At 42.0% G+C, this 24,800-nt stretch overlaps 1 protein-coding gene across 1 annotated transcript in view; it reads right to left on the reverse strand.

The window, feature by feature from the left end:
• The window catches only part of Ubl3 (ubiquitin like 3), a 58,684-nt gene extending 34,300 nt beyond the window's left edge, over positions 1-24,384 (reverse strand). The window contains exon 1 of the mRNA XM_004659985.3: positions 23,845-24,384. Coding sequence (XP_004660042.1) covers positions 23,845-23,871 — 27 coding nt within the window. The 5' untranslated portion in view covers positions 23,872-24,384. The remainder of the gene's footprint in view (positions 1-23,844) is intronic.
• Between the last annotated feature and the right edge of the window lie 416 nt (positions 24,385-24,800).

Consider the following 24,800-nt stretch of genomic DNA (forward strand, 5'->3'; position numbering starts at 1 on the left):
CAAAACTCAGTTTTACTTTGCTCTTTTAAAGGCTATTTTAGCCCCAAATATGTACTACTTTTCTAACTTACAACCACAAAACAGAATAGCTGACAAAGCTGCTGACATGTGTATGCACTCATGTACACACATATGGGGGCCAGAGAACAGGCTCAGATGCTGTTCCTCAGGCCCTGTCTTTTTATGGCCTGGAACTCACTAGACTGGTTGGACAGCAAGACCCACAGACCCACCTGTCTGCTCCCCAGCACTGGGACTACAAAATACCCAGCTTTCTTTTCTTACTATGTGTTCTGGGGATAGAACTCACTTCCTCATGCTTGCAAGGACAGCACTCTGCTTACTGAGCTACCTCCCCAGACCCTGTTACGAAGACTTTGGGTATGTTTCAGTGTGCTTCCCAAATTACCTACAAATTAATTACCCTTAGAGCTACTAGATGAGCTTCCATACCTAAGGAAAACAATTGGCTATGTCACTCACAGGTTGGCTGGGTAGATTACAATACTGAGACAAATCCTCATTGGACGATGTCTCTGAGAACTTCTTTCTCACAGAGAAGGATCTCATGCATTTCTTTTAGTTTCACTTTCTGGGCTCACCTCTATTTCTTCACAGTTGAATAATCTGTAGTTCTAATATAGATAAATTTAGCACCTGTCAATATCTACCAAATAATCAATTTTGGTTGTTGGAGTTGTCATAACTATCATTTCTCAAACAACGATGCCTTTAGAACTGAGGAGGCAAATGCTTGGTGCATTTTTACTAAACATTCAGGATATTACACTAGGAACACATCTGGTATCCCCCCCCCATGCCCCTCCACAAACTGTCAGCAAACTCTAACTGAGAATAAGTGATATATGAATGAAATGTAAATAAAAATATTTTCAATGGGGACATTCTATAAATGTACTTCAACTGGTATGAGCATTAATAATTTTAAAGTTATTCCTTCTTTCCCTCAAAGCAATATGACACTAAGAAACTGTCTATAGACTACAGAATATGATCATGATCATGAAGTTGGAATAAACTGTACTTTCAAAGAAGTTGAATGCTGTGACTATATAAAGAAAAACTCTTGCAATAGGCTGAGATAAGCAGTTCTAAACAATTATCCTAAATTTTAGCAAATGTGTAGGAATCAGAGCAAACATCCCTTTGGAAAACCTCTAAGAGAACGTGTATATGTCTGGTCAATGTTTTTACTGTTTGGAAGCCTTTGTTATTTCCTTGGTCTTGGCTAAACTCAAGGGAGTAGAGACTACAGTATGGATAATCACCAAATAAAGGAGGTATCGTCCATCAGGTCTTGATTCCCGATGTAGAAACTCAGGTGATTTGGGCTGGGTGCAGCAACTGCCCCAATGTTAGTAGGCTAGGTTTTCAGTCACACTTCTTTTTTGTTTGTTTGTTTTTTGTTTTTCAAGGTAGAGTCTCACTCTAGCTCAGGCTGACCTAGAATTCACTATGTCGTTTGAAGGTGGCCTCAAACTCATGGCAATCCTCCTACCTCTGCCACCAAGTGCTGGGATTAAAAGCAAGTGCCACATACCCGCATCAGTTTCACTTTTTAAAATATAACCTGTAATCCAAGAACATAACTATAGATCAAAAGAACATAACCATAGATGATTATTTGAAAATTCAATTGGCAAAAGGCCACTATTAACTTCAAGTTTGCTAAATGGAATATGTAAGTACAAATCTGCATGCACATGAGTGTATGAATATGTAAGGCAGTACATGTGGTCAATCCGACCTACTCCAATCCCAAACCAAGTCAGGTTCTGACAGCTGGGAGAGGAGTGAGCTGAGTAGAGCACAACCAGACACAGGGAAAACTTTCTCTGTAAGCCAAAGACTCAAAATTAGATTTAATCCAGAGAATGCTTTAAGTTCTTGCTTTCAGTTATAGCTGGAATTGTAAACAAAAACTATGGTTTGACATAGCTGCCAGTGTAGTAACTTAGTGTAGTGTATTCAGAAATTTGGTGTTTGGCGCTCATGTCAAGACCTAAGAGGGCATTTATTATGTGCAACAGCTCTGGCTAGGGGGCTTTGCCTGCCACCAGAAGGCATGCATTCTCAGCAGCCACATCAGGGAGCAAATAAAGAGGCATGGTGAAAATGAAAAGTAAACACCTTTAAAAAACAAAAAAAAAAAGCCAGGACTGGAGAGATGGCTTAGCAGTTAAGCGCCTGCCTGTGAAGCCTAACAACCCCAGTCTGAGGTTCAAATCCCCAGTTCCTACATAAGCCATATACATCTGGAGTTCATTTGCAGTAGCTGGAGGCCCTGGTGTACCCATTCTCATATTCTCTCTCTCTCTCACACACATTGTCTCCCCTCCCCCCTTTCTCTCTCATCTCTCTCTCTCTTGCAAATAAATAAATAATTTTTTAAAGCCAGCTATTATTCTATCACTCACAAGTTCTCTAACTCATGATCAAGAAGTCTAAATTTAGGCTGAAGAAAAAAAGATAGCATCACACACATCCTTTTCAGTCAGGAAGAGAAAGTTAATATCTGTAAAGCCTTCAAACCACAGGAATCCAGAGACAGTGCACATAAATTATTTAAGCAACAGCTAATCTCTTACAAGGCAAAGGAAAAAGAGAACCATTTAGGTCACTTGATCAGAGGTATAAATGCTGTTTATTTCCTTCCCATAAAACAAGGAAGACAGAAGACTAATGTCTCAAATAAAGTCAACCATGTGAAAGATATTTCTCTGAACAAGAGCTATTTCTAAACATGGATGTACTTTTTAATCTTTGTAACACATTACCACATTTTAAAAGTTCTTACTTTATGTAACATGTATTTTGTGTTTGTGGTCAGCATGTATATCAGTTTGTATATTCTGGCAGCAAGGCAAGACTGTTTACTTTTCTAATTATAAAATTGAAAAACCAAGAACTTTTAAGAGTATTTTGTGAGGATTAAGAGAACCTTCCCAGGCGTTTTCCTTTTCTTAATGTTCACAAAAAAAACACTTCAATATTAAACTCATTTGGAAATGTTAACTGTTTCAGTCTTCCTTTCTAATTGCTAAAAGAAACATAATAATGTCTTTATATGCTTTATATCTGTTCGATGATATTAGGTAATTAAAGCTAATTTTAAGGTGCAATGAGACTATTATGTATATGATACACAATATGTAACATATTTGTACCTATTTTCCTTCCCATGTATAATTTTTAAAAATAAAATGTGTTTATCCAACAGAAGGACCATCATTTTTTAAAGTTTCATTAAAACAGTCATATTAGAAACAATTTAGAAAGAATACAATGTCTTCCTTTACCCAAAGAAGTCATCACAAGCATACATTAATATCAAGGAGTGGACTGAAAGACCTGAGAACACTGTCACAGGGGACAACTCCATGACAATAACCTCTGCTTCTTCCACTCCAAAACTTTTCTATGGACAACTGCAAGAATAGTTTACAGGATGGTGTAGTCTGGAGAAAGCTTAACTGTCTCAACTTATAGCACTGCAAACACTGAGGTTTCACTGCTTTTCTGTTTGTTGTTGTTTGTTTTTTGACGTAGTGTCTCACTAGGCCAGGCTGACCTGGAATTCACTATGGAGTCTCAGGGTGGCCTCGAACTCACAGCCATCCTCCTACCTCAGCCTCCCGAGTGCTGGGATTACAGGCGTGCCGGCTTCCACTGCTTTTCTGGATAGCAGCGTTTCTAATGAAGTCCCTCAAGCTAGCAATATGCTAGCCACCCTGCAAAGGACATGTGCCAGAATCACAATCTCAGTGAGAAGCCCTCAGACTTCTATGGGGACAGAATTTACTTGAGGTTTATAAACACTCTCCACATTCTGGGCGCTCCAAGAGTTTTTCACTCATGGTTATATCTGAAGTTGCACGAAACATTTAAGAATAGTTTACCAAGCTAGGCGTGGTGGCGCACGCCTTTAATCCCAGCACTCGGGAAGCAGAGGTAGGAGGATCGCCGTGAGTTTGAGGCCACCCTGAGACTCCATAGTGAATTCCAGGTCAGCCTGGGCTAGAGTGAAACCCTACCTCAAAAAACCAAATAAATAAATAAAAATTTTACAAAAGTTTATTAACCTTTTTTCCCTACACATTTTGTTCTACTCTACTTTTGTTCCTTCACCTTAAGACAAACCATCGATTGTTCAAATCAACAACTGGTCATGACCATGTTGTAACAGCAAACTAATCACATCTGAGAGGTACCTCACCTGATCCTTTAACTGATTTGCAGTTATTGATAAGTGAACAAGCGAATGCCGCCTTTGTTGTGCAGTTTTTCGTTTAGCAGTGGTCTCACTATGTAGCACAGCCTCGCCTAGAACTCTCAGCCTCCTCCTGCAGGTGCTGGAGGCTTAGGTGGACCACCACACCCGGCTATAATGATGTCCTTTTGCTCATAATAGTGTGTACACACATTCCTAGAACTCTAGACTTGCTTCACCAATACGTAATAGGATCTAGAAAAAGAATTTTGGTTTGAATCTTGGCTCCACCATTAAGTAGCAAATTGCTGAAAAATCTCCATCTTTGGCGGGGGGTGGGGAGAGTGTTGCTCAGTCTGTGAAGGGCTTGCTTATATCACAGGCAGGAAGACCTGAGTTTGATCCTATTACCTACATAACAACGCCCATTGTGAGCTAGAGAGATGGTTTAGCAGTTAAGGTGCATGCCTGCGAAGCCTAAGGACCCAGGTTTGATTCTCCAGGTCCTAGGTAAGCCAGATCACATTGGTAGTGCATACATCTGAGTTCATGTGCAGTGGCTAGAGGCCCTAGTGCACCCATTCTCATTCTCTTTCCTTCTCTGTCTTAATAAATACATAAATAAATAAAAATAAATCTTTTTTAAAAATGCCATTGTGGTGGTGTGTGCCTACAATCCCAGCACTGGGGAGCATAGACAGGTGGAGGGACCCTGCGTGAGCTCCAGGCCAATGAAGAGCCCCATCATTAAAACACACTGAGTGGACAGTGCTCCTGAGGCTAACGCTCCAGGTTGTTCTCTGGCCTCTACCTGCACCTACACACACGTACATCTGCACACACACATGCACAATGAATCGCCACATTTTAGTTTCCTCATCTGTAAAAGGGGACAATACCGACCTGGTAGAATTGTAGGGAAGTGTTATTGAGTTAGTATGTGTGAAGCACTTAGAATCCCATGCTGGCAATCAATACACAACCAAATCAACCCAAAATAGCATACGACAAGAAGATTAGGGACCAAAAATATGTGAGATAAAATGCTATGAAATGTTTATAATTTCTTGAACTTGTTGCAAGACTGTATCTGCTGGATAACAAGAAATTCATCACAGAAAAAAAGAAAATGCCTCCCTTGCAACACTGTATCTGTTTGCTTTGTTGCACTGCTCATCAAAGAAAAAAATGAAAACCTACTATGTGACAGAGAAAGACACACACCAGGACAGTTGTCTATGTTGTCTCATAACAATCATGGATCTTGAAAATCTAATCAAATTGCTCAGGAAACCAGATGTAATGTCTTTTGCAGCCATTCTGCCAAAGTTAATTAGCAGATCTAACTTGAAACTTCCCAGGTTACTATGGCCTTCAGATACTAAGGTTTATCTGGACAGAAAGATACTGTGCTTTCCAAAGAAACATTTTAACTGCCTTGGTTGGGTATAATCTACTTTATAGGCAGCCAAATTTGGTGTACCAATAAAACCTTTTTGTTTCCTATTTTCCATATTCTTTAAACTTATTTTTGGTTTATGGAGTTCTGACTTTGTAAAGACACTTAATCTAAATTATCTGACTGCATACAAACACCCCTAATAGGACTGTCAATAAAAAGTGACTCTCAGGCTAGAGAGATGGCTTAGCATTTAATCCATTGCCTGTGAAGCCTAAGGACCCCAGTTTGAGGTTCAATTCCCCAGGACCCACGTAAGCAGGATGCACAAGGTGGTGCATGCATTTGGAGTTCCTTTGCAGTGGCTAGAGGCCCTGGTGTGCCCATGTGCCCAATTCTCTCTCCCTCCCTCTTCCTCTCTCTTACCCTCCCTCCCTCCCTCTTTCTCTCGCTGTCACTCTCAAATAAATAAAATTAAACAAAAAAATTTTAATTGGCTCTCAAGGAAATTAGACAAAATTTAAAATCATTTTATATGAAGTTACCAGGTTATTACAACTGGTCCTTTTTAACTTTTATTTATTTATTTACTTGAGAGAGAAAGAGGTGTAGGGGGAATGGATGCAACAGGGCCTCCAAGCCACTGCAAACGAACTCCAGATGCATGTGCCCCCTTGTGCATCTGGCTTGTGTGGGTCCTGGGGAAACAAATCAGGGTCCTTTGGCTTTGCAGGCAAACGCTTAGCTGCTAAGCCATCTCTCCTGCCCACAACTGGTCTTTAAAAAAATAAATATATTACTATTTATTTGCAAGCAGAGAGAGACAGAGAGAGGAGAGAGAGAGAAAGAATGGGTACATCAAGGCCTCCAGCAACTGCAAATGAACTCTAGGTGTATGTGCCACTTTGTGCTCTACCTGGAGAGTGGGGAACCTGGGTCTATGGCCTTGCAGACAGGTGTTTTAACCACTGAACCCTCTTTCCAGCCCTACAACTGGTCTTTAAAGCCCTTTGTTACTACTTAGATTAGGAGATAGAAACCTGCTTTCATCTGAAGCCTTTGAGGAAGAACTGGTGTTCCTATAACTAGTTCATAACACTATCACTGCAGTGTTAAATATATCTAATATATATCTAATATATAATATAAGATATATCTAAGATATACCTAAATACATCTTATTTTAACTTTGTTAAATATATCTGGCACAGTCAGATGCACAAGGGGGCGCACGCGTCTGGAGTTCGTTTGCAGAGGCTGGAAGCCCTGGCGCGCCCATTCTCTCTCTCTCCCTCTATCTGTCTTTCTCTCTGTGTCTGTCGCTCTCAAATAAATAAATAAATAATTTAAAAAAATATGTCTGGCAAAGTGGCCTGTAAACTGGCAGTCAATGAATGCTATACAATGTAATTTCTGTAAGTAAATAGTAAGTACAAATTTTATAGTAAGTGTAAGTCCCTAAGAAGCACACCAGTGGTAACTGCATGTGCTATGGAAGGTGGCCCTGAGCAGCACCTCACTAAACCACACAAACAACGTGCCTACGGGGCTGTGTCAGAACAGGAATAGCAAGCACATCAACTTGTGTGTTTTACTTTACATTTGGTAAACTGAAAGGGAGTAAATAAAATTTAAGTACAGGTTCTTTGGGGAAAAAAAATCTTGCATACAAATAGTATATATGCATATAGCACATATATAGAATATAGTATATATGTATTTTCAAACCTAGAAACAAGACAATGAGAGGACTACTGGATGGGAGTATTAAAATCCGTTGCTTTTATCAGGTCAAACAAGTCAAACACTCATAAAAGTCATTTCCACTGTAAATAACTTAATTTTACAGGGGCAGAGTAGTCAGGTCTAGGTGAGGTTTCACTGCACTCTGATGTTAGTAGAATTATTTACCTAAGAAACACAAAATATCTAAAGTCACTGGCACAATTATATACTGTACAGAATCCTCAGGAAAAAAAACTGTATTTTAAATTTTATTTATTTATTTATTTATTTATTTGAGAGCGACAGACACAGAGAGAAAGACAGATAGAGGGAGAGAGAGAGAATGGGCGCGCCAGGGCTTCCAGCCTCTGCAGACGAACTCCAGACGCGTGCGCCCCCTTGTGCATCTGGCTAACGTGGGACCTGGGGAACCGAGCCTCGAACCGGGGTCCTTAAGCTTCACAGGCAAGTGCTTAACTGCTAAGCCATCTCTCCAGCCCAGAAAACTGTATTTTAAAATGGGAAAGTGGCCAGGTGTAGAGGCTGACACTTGTAAGGCAATAACCACTATATTACAGAAACTCAGTGAGGCTCACACTTGGAATCTCAGCACTCAGTAGGCACAGGCAGGAGGATCACAAGTCCAAGGCCAGCTGGGCTACACAGTTGAGATCCTCTTAACATACACACATGCACACACATATATATGCATGCACACATACATGAGAAATGGTATAGCTGTGTTAGAAAGAAGCTTGCTTTATCATTTTTGAAAGGCTCCAAGATCTAAAGGTTTTCCTATGATGAGTGAGAGTAAGCTGATTACTGGAGAACACACCATTAAACTGGGTAGACTTCCCCAAATTAAATGCTTCAATACGAATCATCAATCACACACATCACACAGAAAATCAATCTCACACTCACACACATTACACAGAATAAGTATAAAGAAAAGAAGAATTAGGATTCATATCTAAGAAATCAAATTTTATAAAAACAGTATTTTCTTTAAAATGTTTTCTTTTACAACAATCCTACTTGTCTTCTAACTAGTTACAAACTAGGACAATTAATTTAGATTTTTAATGCACACAGATGGACAGACTGGCTAAAATGGGATAAAAGGAGAAAAGCCACATATGCATTTCCCTTTGGAAAAGTCAAGTACACTGAGAGATCATACACAGGAAAAATGTCATTCATCTCTACTATGAAGTTACATTTCATCCACAGTGGAGTGGTATACTCATAATGAAAACATTGCATAATTATGACATCTTTCTAAAGTTTACTTTAAATTAGATTGTTTTAATGTATTCTATTAAATCATCATGCTTGTACAAATTACTTGTTATAAATTTGTAAGGAATTTATATTATTTTAAATTAAATTATTTTTCAAATGTGAACTATTAGGATTAGGAAAATTTTCCAGCTGAACCTTCCACAATAGGTAGCTACAAACACACATTCTCAAAAGGAGTGGAGGAGGGCACCACTGTTCCTTGGGTGTACTGAGTGAGGAAACTGCTGTTATCACTGGTATGCTGCCTGTCAGGTAGTTAGATTTATGCAAGTTATCAAGTTCTACTTGGGAAGCAAGAAAAAAGTCTTACAGTTACAAAGCAGGCTATGATCTCGTTTGCCCATTATGGTATAGGCACTTGAACTATATCAGGAAGATTTCAGTTCTCATGCTCCTGAGAAATTAAATACATGAGAAATGACTTTATTCACAATTTTAAAGATGATAAGCTCACATCTGCACTCTATGCAAATATGCCACTTATGTGTAAGCCCAGGATGAAGAATATTTAGGAAAAGGTTTTCCCAATTTTTGATTTTTCTTCACTGCCTGTCCTGTCTCAAGAGAGTAAGTTAGACATTATTTGGGGAATGAAAGAGTAGTTTGCTAACTTCCTATACCAGACGTCACCTCTGAAAGGCAAACTTTCTAGTTCTAAGCAAAAATTTTCTTTTTCTGGGAATGGAGAATTTAAGAGGAGATGGCATCTAAGTTAAGCCTTGCATCCAGAACTAAATGGTTTGTGGTGAACCAACAACAGAGTAGGTAACAGAGCAGTTTATCTGAGTAGGATCTAAGATAATATATTTCAGAGCAAAAAGCAAGTATTATTACCGCTCACTAGATTATACAGAGTAGCAAAGCAAAATACTGTGGTAATCAGAAAGGGCTAGAAAAAGGTAAAGATGTACAAAAATGGAAAAATTATAATTACCAAAAATATAGACATACTGAATGAATCTATATATCTAACACACATATATGGAAGATTATGAGAATTTTATTAAAAATACTGCTTTAACCACAAATATTTGGCAATATGCTAAGACATGTACAGCCTCCACCAAACTGCACAAAATGAAGCACCTCCTTGTTTCTCCCCTTGCTTGACTTGTGGTTTTTCTACCCTTCCTCCTTGACTCTCTCTGCAAGGCTTCCATTACAATCTAACATTTTTCCTTTTAATTTTCTTGTCACTCTGTTCTTATTCTCATTTTTTTAAAGTTCTCTTGCCACCAAATAGAGAGGCATTGTGCTTCCAGGTTATCCTCCATTCCTCTGGGATCTATCTACTCTGAGTAATCTCACTGGTATCATGATTTTCTTCCATTAAATGCACACCCAGTTTTCAGCATCTTTTCTTTTCCTGATGGCTAGCTTCATTCTTCTTAGGCTTCTTTTTTTCTTCTTTTGAGGCAAGTCCAACAGACTGACCTTTTTATGAGAGCGAGCAAGAAGGAATTGGCACACCATGGCCTCCAGCCACTGTTAATTGAACTCCAGATGTGTGCACCACCTTGTGCATGCACAACCTTACACATGTGTCACATTGTGCTTCTGGTTTACATGGGACCCGGGGAGTCAAACACAGGAGCACCTTAACCACTAAGCCATCTCTCCAGCCCAATTCCTCATAGTTTTTAAGACAGGGTCTCACTATGCATCCCAGATGGGCCTCATACTCAAGATCCTTTTATATCCACCTCCCAGTGCTGGGATTATGGGCAATGTGCCCCAAATCCAGCCTTTACTCTTAATGTTACTGGAGTTCAAAAGAGGTCAAAAATGACTTCCAGATTCCTATACTACTGCTCTTTTCTGAAAGCTAATTCTACAATGTGGTGATATGTCTTACTATACAACAGTAAACTAAAGACAGAAAAGTTACAAAGGAAAACTAATGGCAGCATGTACATGGTAGGAGCAAAAACTGGATGTGACGTTGAGTGGGAAAAAAGAACCAGAAAAATCACAAAAAATAAAATCAAAAGCTCAGTCTTCTGAGAGCATTTTAAATACAAGAAAAACTCAGATCCATTGAATTCACTGAGAGGACTAGCTATGGAGATCACTTTACTGCCCTATCCAACAGAGCAACCAGCCACATGTGGTTATTTTCATTAAAATTACATATGGTTAATTAGTTCCTCAGTCACACTACGCATATTACAAGTGTTTACCTGTCACATGGAGCGGGGTTACCTGGCTGTGCAACAAAACAGAGAAGGTGTCCACTGTCTCCACCCCTGGACAGAACAACAGAACCAACTTAGCTTTGTCTGAACAGTCTCTATGTGCTAGGTTCTATACTTGGTACTATACTAGGTTCAGGGATATAGAAGAGAAGAACTCAGGGCTGGAGAGATGACACAGCAGATAAAGGTGCTTGCTTGCAAAGCCTGATGGGCTAGGTTTGATTCCCCAGTACTCACGTAAAGCTAGATGCAAAAAGTGGTGCATGCGTCTAGGGTTCTTTTGCAGTGGCAAAAAGCCTAGCACTCAATACTCAACATGCCCCTTTCTTTCTCTTCTCTCATTCTCTCTCACATATAAAGAAATCAAATGTTCTTTTAAAGAGAAGGAATTTTCTGCCCTCAAAGAGAATACCACTTTGTATGGTAGGAAAACAAAAATATTCACAAGTGTCAGAACAGAGGTAGTAATATTTATGAGGGAGGAATTGGTTCTTTGGTTCCTACTCTAAATTCTAGACAAACTGACTAAGGTTTCAATACTGTTGTCTTTAGAGCGGACCTTGTTAATCCAGCCTTACCCTGATACGGCAAGTGACGCTGTGACTACTATGCAGAAAGTCCTAGGCTATCAGAACCAAAGATGCTAACATCTGAACAGAATTCCAGTCAGCTCTGCTCCTCTCTGGCTGTTTTTTATTTAGGTGACAGCATGTGCTCTGGTTGTACTATAGGACTGCCTGTCTATATAATAAAGACAAGTAGCATTGCAGTGGAGGACAAACCTCAGGTGCAAGGATCAAGAACCGAAGCACATTCTAGGCAGAAAAGGAACACAGTGCTACATGGGTGAAAGAGAAAAGCATAAAAGTTAACAGCATGATTTGTGGACAGACAGGAGTTCATTAAAACGCACAGTGTACATATAAGAGCAATTTCAGGAGATGAAGAGAACTGTAGCCCACAGTGCCAAAGTTTTAATGTCTCCTGGGAAGGAGATTGGTTTGGGTTGGCCTATGAGTGATAGGCAGCTATTATTAGGTAGAGCAGTCACATAATGAGAATGAGATATGTTTTCAAAACACAAACTTGGAAGGAAGGATGAAAAGCTGACTATAACAGAAAAATAAAAGGAGAAGAAGTCTGAGTGTAGAAGTGATTGAAGGTGATGGAAATTCAATGCGAAAACTGATTTAAGAGACAAGAAGGTATGAAAATAATTGGCTCCAATTAGTGACAGGGTCTATCCGGGGCACTGGCATCCAGTGGTGTTTGCTGCCCAAGTTAATGAGGAAGATAATGAGAACACTTTGGATTACACGGAACAGCACAAAACAAAAGCAGGAGTGGCAACAGAAGCAAATCAAGTAAGACCCACAGGGCGCTTCTGCCTAGAGTAGAAACCCCAGGAAGCGCAGCCTTTCCCCGCCCTTCCTCCCTTGGCACCATGGCGACATGCTATCGAATCGGTCCTGATCATTCTACTTAAAAAAGCACAATATGGGCATGTTAGCACTCTCAATTCCCTTTCCCGCTTTTTCTGTGTAGCACTTATCATCATCTAATATCCTATATACTTTGCTATTTTGTTTGTCTTGCTCTCTACTACTTAAATGTGAGCTGTATAGAGGAAGGGATTCTGGGTTTTACTTGCCACCAGAGTAAAAAGACTGCCTGGAATATGGAAGGTCTTCGAACAGTACTGATTGATTGAATAAGCACTATAGATAAATAAAAGCAGAATCATATGGAAAGCATCTCATGTACCTAGAATTTTGGTGACTTTTTGGAGTCCTAAAAACTGCCTAGAGGAGGGGGAGATTTGATTGGATGAGATGAGCAGTCACTGAGTCCTGCAGCTGAGGCAGGCAGGGTGAGCCGAGGTGGCCATGGTGAGGGTAGGGTGTAAGGTTCCTCCCTGTGAGCCTATTCCCTGTCTAACTGCCTGAACCAGAAGCTTTCTGTCTAGTCCCTCTCACTTTAATCTGTCTAGTCCCTCTCACTTTAATCTGTCTAGTCCCTCTCACTTTAATCTGTCTAGTCCCTCTCACTTTAATCCCCACACACCGGCCCTCCTGGGATCCATGTCTGCTGAGGAAGGCAGAAGGATGGGTTATAGGGAGAGCAGTATGGGCTACAGGAGGCCAGTACAGTCCTGGATTAGCAGCCATGGAAGTGAGGGCAATCAACTTTGGAAAGTTGTAAGGAGTACCCACGTGTATGGGGGCACTATACATGCAGAACAAGAGAAATAGCAGAGATAAGCACTGGACTGGTGTGTTAAAAGCTCAGCCTGGTCAGGCGTGGGGGCGCATACCTTTAATCCCAGCACTTGGGAGGCAGAGGTAAGAGGGTGGCTGTGAGTTTGAAGCCAGTGTGGAACTACAAAGTGAGATTAGCCTGGGCTAGAGTGAAACCCTACCTCACCCACTCCCCCCCAAAGACTTAGCCTAGATGTGGGTGAGAACATGAAATATGTTTGAGGAAATGAGGAACCCAGTATTCTAAGAAGAGTAGTACTTCAATCAACTAGATCACACGAGACCCTGGTGGGCCATCGATCAGCACCAGATGCCTGTCTTAGTGGCTCTTCACCTCAGTTTCTGAGACAACATCTCTCCCAGGGAACCTGGAGCTCACCGATCAGCCAGGTTAGCCAGCCAGCAAGCCCAGCAAGCATCCATCTCCGCCTCCCTGCAGCGGGAGTACAGGCACGCACACCCAGCTCCTATGTGGGTGCTGGGGATCCAAACTCAAGTCCTCATGCTTGTGTGGCAAGTACGTTGCCCACTGAGCCACCTCCCTAACCATGGGATTTACTCTTTAATGGACACACTCAAGCTAATTTTGGACAAAGTATTACAGAGGATGGCTCACGCCTGAAAGACTGACATTTAGGAGGCTAAGACAGGTCAATAATTTGAGGCCAGCCTGGTCTACATAGTTTTAAGCTACTTTGACCTATAAAGACCCTATCTCAAAAAAAAAAAAAAATGTTTTTAAGGAAGCCCTTACAGGTGAATGTGAATGGAAGTAGAAGGCTTAGTTCTAAAACTAATACAGCAACCCAGGAGAGAGGGATGTGGAAGTTGGACTAGGGTGGCAGTATGGAGACGAAAAGTAAAAGGATTCCAGGTATGCTTGGAGAGACTGGACACAAGAATGTGGAATAGAGAAGAATCAATACTGAATCCTAGAAAGATCTGACTTTACTACCACTTGGCTGCTGTTGCCCCAGTAACACAGTTAGCATTGAATTCATTTTAGCTATCCTTAGCTACTAAAGGGACAGGAGGGAAAGAAGGGGGGCAGAAAAGGGGAAGGGAGGGAGGAGGGAGGAAGCATTGGTGGTTCTATGTTTTTTGCAAACAGAACAAACTGAAACCAAGACACAAAAAGAAAGGATGATTAGGTCCAGCCAAGAGGGAACAATTTCACACCAAAAATAAGTATAGAGTGAATGAAATACCACCCCCTCTCCAGATAACACAGCTCTCTGATGACACAGGGAACACAAGCAAGAGCGAGGGCACAAGAACCAACAATCACCCACAAAGGAGGGCACACAGAGAAGACCCCACTCCTCCTGAGGAATCTGTCATTCACCAATGCAAGGCAAAACAGCAAATACAAAGCACCAGAAAGAGCTTGTGTCAGGCTCACTGACCTAGCTGACTACTACCACCAAGGCAGCCAGGACCTGAGGACCACACAGAGAAAGGAAACCTCAAAGAAACAAGCCTAGTAACAATAGGTCCCCTCTGCCTCCAGGACAGTGCTGGAGCACAAGCAGAATGGAAAGGCATCTAGGAAACCCAACAGATAAGGCTAGAAAGTGCACAGACAGAACTTTCATCTAGCCTCCCAATACCAATCACTGGTGAATCTGAGAGCTCAATGTTTTCCTAAATGCCTGCCAATGAGTATCAACCCCACATGGAGAAAGACGACGACCGTTCAGATGCTCAGCAATTCTTCATTACAACCCAACAGTACAGGCATCCATGGAAAAAGGATCAGGTAATTTAAAAACAAGACAACACAAACAGGCCCACAGGTGCTGTAAATATTAGTCCTCACATAGGATTTTTGCAGTACAGAGCAGTACCCCCAAGAACACATGAAAGCATGGTGAGAAGCTGAGCCCATTCACAGTTTAGAACTTGGAAAGCAAAAACTGAAATCAGAACCCAGTAACTAAGTAAACCTGGACACTGGAAGGATAAGATATAAGGGAACCAGAAGAGAGGTTGGTAGAAAATGTCCCATCTGACACACTGACACAGCAGGAGTGGGGGAAGGAAACAGGGAATGACCTAACATCCACAGAACAGTAGTACCAGAGGGTACAGGAACTAAGTGCAAATAGTACTTGAAGAATGTAAGTTGGATCAGCCAGTGATGGTGGTGCATTCAGGTAATACCAGCACTCTGTTCACACGGGAAGATCGTGAGTTCAAGACCACCCTGGGCTTTAGAGAAAGCCCCTATCTCATAACAAAACAAAACAAAAGAAATTAACATAAACTAGGAAAAAAATCCCAAAGGGCCAAAAAAGTGACATGTCAAAGACAAGTTCTGGGCACTTGTATGCAAAACCAGGGTTACAGACAAGCATATCACAGTGAAGCTATGGCCAGCCAAGACAAGGTAAAAACTTGAAGAAAGAGCCCAAGAAAACAAACCCCAAGGGAGCAAGCAGTAAACAGACAAGTTGATTTGACAGAGCAGTGGGAGCTGGAAGACAATGAAAGACAGCTTGAGGGTACTGAAGGAAAAGACCCTCAGCCAGGTGTGGTGGCATATGCCTTTGGGAGGCACAGGTAGGAGGATCACTGTGAGTTCGAGTCCATCCTGAGACTCCATAGTGAATTCCAGGTCATCCTGGGCTAGAGTGAGACCCTACCTCAAAAAACCAAAAAAAAAGGACCCTCAATTTCAAAATAAAGTTCATTCTAGCGTGGTGGCGCATGCCTTTAATCCCAACACTCGGGAGGCAGATTTAGACTACAGAGTGAATTCCAGGTCAGCCCAAGCCTGACGGTCTTGAACTTGTGATCCTCCACTTCAGCCTTCTGAAGTCAAACTGAAAAGCCTAGCTAGCTCCAAGATGCAGAGATCCATAAGGTAGAAGATGTGACTATCTTACTAAATTGTGATACCACTTTGCCATCCCATCACGGAACATGCAACTTTATGTTAAAAGTCAACTACCTAATGGCAGTGTTATAAAATTTCATTTTTCCTGATGGCAATTATTGCTAAAATCCATTTTTTTCAAATATTTTTATTTATTTGCAAGCAAAGAGAGACACAGAAGAGAGGCAAACAGATGGAGAGACTGGGCATGCCGACTGCAAATGAACTCCAGATGCATGCACCACTTTGTGCATCTGGCATCCTGGGTCGTTAGGTTTTTTAGGCAGGTGTCTTAACTGCTGGCCCATCAATCCAGCCCTAAAATTCGACTTTGCTTTTTGTGTTTCTAATACATGAATCCACAACTACTGGAATTCTTTGTAAAGACTTTTCAACAATTTGGAACTAATTCAACATGCTCTCAAAATGTTCTTTCCGTAGTGAAAGGCAGTAGACAGTTAGGGTGACTGGGTTCCTGAAAGTAAAAAGGCAGGAAGGTCTCCACTTTGCTAGAGATCAAAGTATGATTTTACTTATCTCTTCCCTAGATGTGTTTTTCCACAAACAACCTGTGATCCTCTTGAGAAGGAGGTCTTTCCTAGCATGGTTGGTCAAGTTCAGCCCCAGAACTGGGCATCATGGTTAGCCTCTTTCTGAGACAGCCCCAAGCCCAAACTGATCAGCTGTCCCTCAGCTTCTGGAAAGTAGGGTCCACTGCCATAAGGTTATAAATATATTTGCGGGGAGAGAGTAAGGTCTCTGTGCCGCCTGATCTCTCCTGAACCTCCAGCTTCTGTTGAGTTTCTTCTCGGCTCACCCCCAGCCCTGACAGGCTCTTTACCCCTCCTGCTCTCCACATGGCAGGACCTCTTTAAACTTTCTTTCCTATCCTCTCCCTAGTTGTCCAGGCTCCCATGTGGGCTCTCATGCCCTGTGGGTGTCTTTCCTTGGTTCTGTCCCTCCCTAAATAAATATAGTAACTTAATAATTACTCTTCTCAGTCTTATTAAATTCAATCCTTTGATCAAAAGTAGACATAAACCCAGGGTTTGGGATTCAAGGAGTTTCCTGAGCCCCTAATACCCCATTTCAATAGCATTGGTCTCTTCGGAGCAGGAGGCACTTTTCTTGCTTACCACTGAAGGACTGGACAGTAACCCTCCGCTCACTGTTCACCATCTTAAGACTATCAGAGGCTCTCTAGAAAACTACTTGTACAGCAACTAATAGTAGGAAAACACAAAACCTCTGACAAACTCTTGCTGTTGTTACTGGCCTCGACATCCTAGAATCTCCACATCTTCCTTTATCAGACCCACTCATGGAGGCCACTTAAATGGGGATTCAGAAAACCTCAGAGCCAACCCATATCATAATTTTAAGAGGTTCACCCATCCTTTTGGGGGCAGGAAATAAATAACTGGGAAGTGCTAACTAATATTTTTACTTCACACCTCCATTGACTTGTCTCACATCACTCTGTGAACTAATGGTCAAGAAAGGGGGCAAAAAGCTTTACCATCCATACTAAGTGTAAAGGGTCTCAACAATTATAGCTTATAGAACATATGTTATGAGATATAGTATGTAATTATAATGTATGCAAAAAACACTGACCAGAATCAATATTATTCAAAAGGTAGCTCAAACTCATCAAAAACAACTTGAATCAGGACTGGTAAGATGCCCCAGTGGTTAAAGGCACTTTCTTGCAAAGCCTGCCAGCCAGGGTTTGATCCCCTAGTACCCACATAAAATCAGATGGACAAGGAAGGATGTGTTTGAAGCTGGTTTGGGTTTACAGCATATAGCAGCCAAAGGCCCTGGCACAACCATTCATTCTCTCTCTTTCTCAATGAAATATATATGTATGTATGTGTGTATATGTATATATGTGTGTGTGTGTGTGTGTGTGTGTGTGTGTGTGTATGTATATATATATATATGTACATGTATATGTATATGTATACACACACACAAAATTTATTTTGAGAGAAAGAAAGAGGCAGAGAGAGAATGGGTATGTCAGGGCCTTCAGCCATTGCGAACAAACTTCAGACACATGCCTCCTATGCATGTGTGTGACATTGCAAGCTTGCATCACTATGCATCTGGCTTATGTGGAACCTGGAGATTCAAACATGAGTTCTTAGGCTTCGCAGGCAAGTGCCTTAACCGCTAAGCCATCTCTCCAGCTCAATAATTTATGCTTTTAAAAAATTAATTAATAGGGCTCAAGAGATGGCTTAGTGGTTAAGGCACTTGCTTGCAAAGCCAAAGGACCCAGGTTCAATTCTCCAGGACCCACATAAGCCAGATGCATAAGGTAGTGCATGTGTTTGAAGTTCATTTACAGTGGCTAGAGGCTCTGGCACACCCATTCTCCCCCTTACCCCCCAAATTAAAAAAAATAGAAAATGTTAAAAAATAAAAACAATAATTAATTAAATTAAGCCACATGTGGTGGCACACATCAATAATCCCAGCACTCAGGGTGAGGCAGAAGGATCACTGGTAGGAAGTTAGCATGGGCTATGGCAAGATGGAGGCCAGCCTAAGCTACAGAGAAAGTACCTGTCTCAGCCAGGCGTGGTGGCGCACACCTTTAATCCCAGTACTTGGGAAACAGAGGTAGGAGGATCGCTGCGAGTTTGAGGCCAGCCTGAGACTAGAGTGAATTCCAGGTCAGCCTGGGCTAGAGTGAGACTCATCTCAAAAACAGCCAAAAACGGGCTGGAGAGATGGTTTAGTTCTTAAGGCATGTGCCTGTGAAGTCAAAGGACCCAGGCTCAATTCCCCAGGACCCACATATGCCAGATGCACAAGGGGCACATGTGTCTGGAGTTTTGTTTGTAGTGGCTAGAGACCCTGGCGCACCCATTCTCTTTCTATCAACTCTCTCTGCTTGCAAATAAATAAATTTTTTAAAATAACCAAAAGAAGAAAAAAGGAAAGTACTTCCCTCGAAAATTACCAGTCAACCCAAACAACACAAATAAATATTCTACTACAAATACTAAATTCCATTTAAGCAAATAGTCTACTAATTCACAACTGGTATACTGGGCTATTTCAAAACACATGTATCTGGAAAATTCATGGAGTGAGAATGACCTATTAACCAATGTATCCAGGTTACCAAGGAGAAAGTCACTTTCTATTTCTTTTTCCCCAGGGAGAGGAATTGAAAATCCAGGAGCATGCTTCAAAAAGCAGATGTCTCACTCTCCTAAAACACTTACCATTTGTTCAACATCGGGAAAGCTAGCAGAGTCATCCCCCTTTACTTACTAACTTCAAAATCTTTTAATATCAATAATACATCTTCCATATTCAAAGGGATCACAGTGAAGCTGATATCATGAATGTCACACTTCCTAGTGTCTGGAACAATATTTACTGTCTTCTTAAAGTAACAATGGCAGTGACACTTTGTGGGTCAGAAAAGTCACTGCACAGTTTTAAAATGTCTAGTTTGTTTAAGAACTATAGAAGATGTAGCAAGTGTTAAGAGTGTCAGAAGCACTGCAAAACAGTTCATGGGAAGGAAGGCCCGCCGTGGCCTGGAGTGTGCTGAGAGCCACTCAGAGAACAAGGACTAGGAAAAAGGCATTCGAACCTGAGGGAAACAATTTGTCTCCTCAACAAAAAATGTCTAATTCAAAGCACCAAATAAAAGACATTCAAGTAAAACACTTTAGACAATCATTCAACTAGGAATATAGTATGTGTTAAGCCACTGTAAGGTCACATGTATCTGTAAGCAGTACTGTACGTACTCCTTAGCTCCAAAGGACCTCCCAACTTAGACTTGAAACAAAAAGTATAAAGCAAGAGAAAGAAAATCAAAAGGCAAATCTTCTGGCATTCTATCTCAAGATACTTTTCTGAGTATTAACATGTTTCTATTCTCTGGACTTTTTTCTAACAAGTCTTTTTTCCAAAGAATACTCTACTGGATATGTTATTTTACTTTAACTTGCAAAGGTATAAAAGTTCACTTTGAAAGGAAATTCGTTTTAGCAATTTCCTGTCCACAAGAGGGCTCCAAAAATATTTCTTCCATGAATAGAACAACAAACATTACAAATATTTTAATACACATTAAATGCACTGGGGAAAAAAATCGCCATTGTATCATTTATCCATAGTCTACAAATTGTTGCATCTGTGACAACTAAGGTATTTTAAATGCCAGTAAAAATTTACTATTGTCTTCACAGTTCTTTCCTCAGGTATAGTTTTCAATGTGATAGGCACAACATAAAATTTTTAGTCCAAAGCCCTAGGAGTATCCCAAATGTTGTATAAAACATCCTTATAAATAAATACAGGAACACATCTCTTGATAACCAATCCAGAAAGCAAAACTACTATCTTATCTACCCAGTCTTAGTCCTTATTTCTGATATCCTCATTGAAGGTTTTCTTGCAGAAAACAGTTGATAAATAATGAACATGGCTCCAATGAACACAACTGCCAAACGTTTTAAAAAAGGAAATTAATGACTTAAATACTGTGTGCTATAATCAGAATTCTATATAAGTATTTTCAGAGTATTTTTTTTACAGATAGATTACCACACTGAGATGTTAGTATAATCTACTTGAAAATCACTCTTAACGGGGAAAAAAAGCCAGCATCTCATGTAAACACACTCATGTTTATAGAACACACACATACATATATACTACAGAATGTTTACTGAAAATGCATCAGTTTTAATTTTTTTCAAGAAAATACAGCAAATGCATACACTACAGAAGCATTTTGTCCTAAATTCGGATTTAAAAAAACTGATACTGTATGGTAAACACAAAAACTGAATGATTAAAAATAAATTTTAAATATGAGTTCTATTTACAAAACAAAAACTGGTGTTAGAATATTGATTTTGTTGGGTGTGTTGGCACACGCATTTAATCATAGTGCAAGGGAGGAAGAGACAGGAGGATCGCCGGAATATCAAGGCCACCCTGAGACTAAATAGTGACTTCCAGATCAGCCTGGGCTAGAGTGAGACCTTACCTTGAAAAAAACAAGAAAACAACAAAAACAAAATAATGATTTTAACGTGAACCACAATCCTAGCCATAAGAAGACATTAAGTCAACTAAAGTTGATTTAAAAATTGACTTACTGGGCTGGAGAAGATGGCTTAGTGGTTAAGACATTTGCCTCCAAAGCCAAAGGATTCTGGTTTGATTCCCCAGGACCCACGTAAGCCAGATACATAAGGAGGCACACGCATATGGAGTTCGTATGCAGTGGCTGAAGGCCCTAATGTACCCATTCTCTTTCTCTCTCATAAATAAATAAAAGATATTTTTTTAAAAATTAGTTTAACAATTATTACTAATCCTCTGTAAGGAATGAACGCTAATGAAAATATGAACATGGCAGGGCTTGTAACATCACTGCCCCACCCAATCTCTTGGGCAGAATTTTCACAATAACCATCACTGAAATATAAAACAGCATCATGTTTGTTTCTAAACAGCACACATTAGGTGTCATTGCTTCCAGGTTACATTACTGTACCTAACAAGAATGTATGCATGCATGCTTGGATGCTCAGAGGGCTGTAACAGTTCCTCTCCTGATCACTTTGGAATTAAGATGCAAGGGAAATGCTACTGTGGTGAGACGGCTTTTCAACTGAAGGAGTGGAGAATGGTTCTCACTTTGCCATGAATGCAAACACAAATCAATCTTCAATTACCGGTATGAAAAGTTTAGCAAATACACAGCATTAAGTCAACTTCTAACCAATACTTAGTACGTTAGATTTCAAGTCTTAAGCAAAGCTGCATTCAAAGTGATGGCAGAGAAGTTTAAGATCTTAACCTCCAGCAAGTTGAACATGAGATACCACCCCTCAGAATGCATTACGTAGCCTGAGCCGCAGGTACCTCAGGACAGTCTGAACAGCATCGCCAGGCACTATGTTCATTACATAACACTGCTTGCCCTTGCTCATCACCTTTAATCAAGGGATCTCAAAGCACCACTGAATCACCAGGGCCTTCCTTCACACAATCTAACAGATAAGTGGTTATATTTTATTGCTGCTGCTATTAATAAAACCTTGCCCCCTTCCCAGTACCTTGATGCCAGCATAGCTTCCAACCCCTTAGAAACCTCGTTGCCAATCATCTCAGTGGTGACTGACACTATGCACATTCCAGTTTTCTTCAACACTGGGCCTAAAGAAAGTAGTGGCACTGCTTTGATGACACAGATCTACTTCATTGTAACTTCTGTGACAGGATAAATGGTCCTCAGGTGGACAGAGCTTACACTGTGGGAGTGATCTAAAATGGAGGCTTTACAACCAGCAAATCTCTGCCGAGGGCAACGAGCCCACACATCACTCATCAAATAGGGGAAATAGCATTTGCAAGCTCTGTCTAGAGACCTCTCCAGGCAAGTCCGAGAACAGTGTAGAGGAAACATGTCAGTCACTCCACCAGGCTGACGACCACACCAGGCTCACACCAGGAGGGAAGGGAAAATTGAGAGGACAATGGGAGTTCTGGAGTCACCGAGTGAGTGTAGGACGGCAAGCGGACCACGGGGGAGGCGGAACACAATTCTTTTGCATCAAATGGGAAACTCAAACATAAACCAAATGCCTTGAAGCCAAGGTCAAAAGACAACATTTGGAGCAATTTTTCTTTTAAAAATCTGTAAAAGAGGTTTCCTCGAATAGAAATATTTGACATTTGAGAATGTAATCATCAGCAAAGTTCAATTTTGGTTTTGTTTTTTTTTCTCTCTCTTTGCACTGGAATACACATCCACTCAAATGTCATCGAAATGTAAGTGGGCATGATTACATTAACTTCGGCTCTTTCCTAAACAGGATTATTCATCTTTCTGTTAATTGTATTTCGTCTGTCCTTAGGACTGCAGAGTGTGATTTCACACTCCCACCGCTGCCCCCTCCCCCAGCCCTGGAAGGCGACACAGTAACTGTCAACAAACTCAAATCTGACCCATTAGGAAGCCCAGGAAAAGCTCCAGTCAACAAGAAGACTTTGTTTCAAGTTACTAACAACACTCGGTGAGGGTGATCAAGGCTCAACTAATGTTTCATTAGCTTTCAAAAAAGAAAAAATTAAGAAAAACGAAAATTGTAGCACTGCAAAATGTGTTACTCAAAAGCCCTGAGATATTTATAAAAAGGGCTAACATGCGGTCAGCCCAGAACGGCGAAAATTCCAAAACACTAAGGTTTCTGCTGCCTTACTTACTGTTCATCCAGACAATTTAAAAACAATTTTTTTTTTAAGTCGCTGCAGTAGGCTTTCCTACAGAGTCGTGCATCCGATCCGTACCTGAAAAACATCAGGTATGTAACCTAGTGCCTTCATGACGTCGTGTGTGTCTCACAGCCAGATCCCATTTCCCCGTCCACCCGAGGATCCAGGACGGCGCCGTCCCCGGCTCGGGCCCACGACACGGACGGTCACAGCAGCGTTGAAATGCAAGTGTTCGGAGGCATGCAGCGGCCGGGGAGGGATCTCCTCCCCTTGCAGCCCCCGATCCCTCTCCCCTACTCCTCCTCCATGCCTGAGAAAACACGACCGCAGGAGTTCCCCCCACCCGGACCCCGTGTTCAACAACAGTGCTTCCTCCCAAGCGGGGTGGGGTGGGGGTGGGGAAGGAGGGAGACCCACAAACTCCCAACTTCACCCCATCTTCCAAACCCCGCGGCTTTTGCACAGTCCCCCCCAACACACACACACACACACGCACCCCACAGAACCCCGCGTCCTCTCTATAATCATATAAAAGATCGGAAACCACAACCGAAATCAGTGTCACAACTTTATCGTTCGCTTACCATATCCGCCGGGACATTACTGGACATCTTGCCGTCTGATTAGATCACCCCAGATGTTTACGCAGGAAGGAAAAAAAAAAAAACCAGAAAAGAGAAGGTTCTCCGGAGTTACAGAAATTTAAAAGGAAAAAAAAAAAAATCAAGAAAGTAAGTCTTCACAATTTGGATCGGTTCGTGATGTGCTTTCCAGTTTAAAAAAAAAAAATGAGAATAGTCTTGTTATTGATTGATTATTTCGGAGCCCAAGTGGCAGTTTCTGATGCAAAGAGGACAATCCCAAGCGCGCTGTGTCCAAAGTCTCGGGACGGCAGTTCGCTCTCGGTCGTGGTCACCGTCGTCGTCGTCAGCAGCAGCAGCAGCAGCAGCAGCTCCGCGACCGGCCGCGCCAGGTGGACGGAGCCGAGTGACACCCGGACATGGAGCGGGGTGGGAGGGGGTTAAATCCGCCTTCCTCCTTCGCCCGCCGCGGGCGATGATTCACCGTCGCCTCGCGCCCGAGCCCAGTGCTCAGCGAGCCAAGGCCCCTGCGTGGCGGCGTCCGCGGATAACTATGTGGCTACACATGCGATCCGCGCCGCGGCCGGCGAGCGGGCACGGGGACGCGGGCGCCGGGGGGTCAGCGCGGGCCGCCGGGCCGCCCAGCGCCGCCGCGCTCAAGGGCATCCGACTCGCGGCGACCCGCGGCCACGGCCACCGCCGCCACCACCACCGCGACGACGACGACGGACGACGACGACGACGACAGCGGCGGCGGCCGACGGGGAGCGGAGCGTTCGGGGCCGGCCGGGACGTGCGCACGGCCCTCGGCCTCGTCCTCGTCCCGGGGCTCAGGCGGCCGGCGCCTCGCAGCAGCCGCGGGGGTCCCGGCGCATCGTCCCTCGGGCTTCTCCTCAGCCTCGTCTCCCTCCACCCACGGCCTCGCCAACTCCCGCGCGCGCGCGCGAGAGAGACGCCCG

This window comes from Jaculus jaculus, chromosome 7 (genome assembly GCF_020740685.1).
Source record: "Jaculus jaculus isolate mJacJac1 chromosome 7, mJacJac1.mat.Y.cur, whole genome shotgun sequence".
Classification (NCBI taxonomy): domain Eukaryota; kingdom Metazoa; phylum Chordata; class Mammalia; order Rodentia; family Dipodidae; genus Jaculus; species Jaculus jaculus.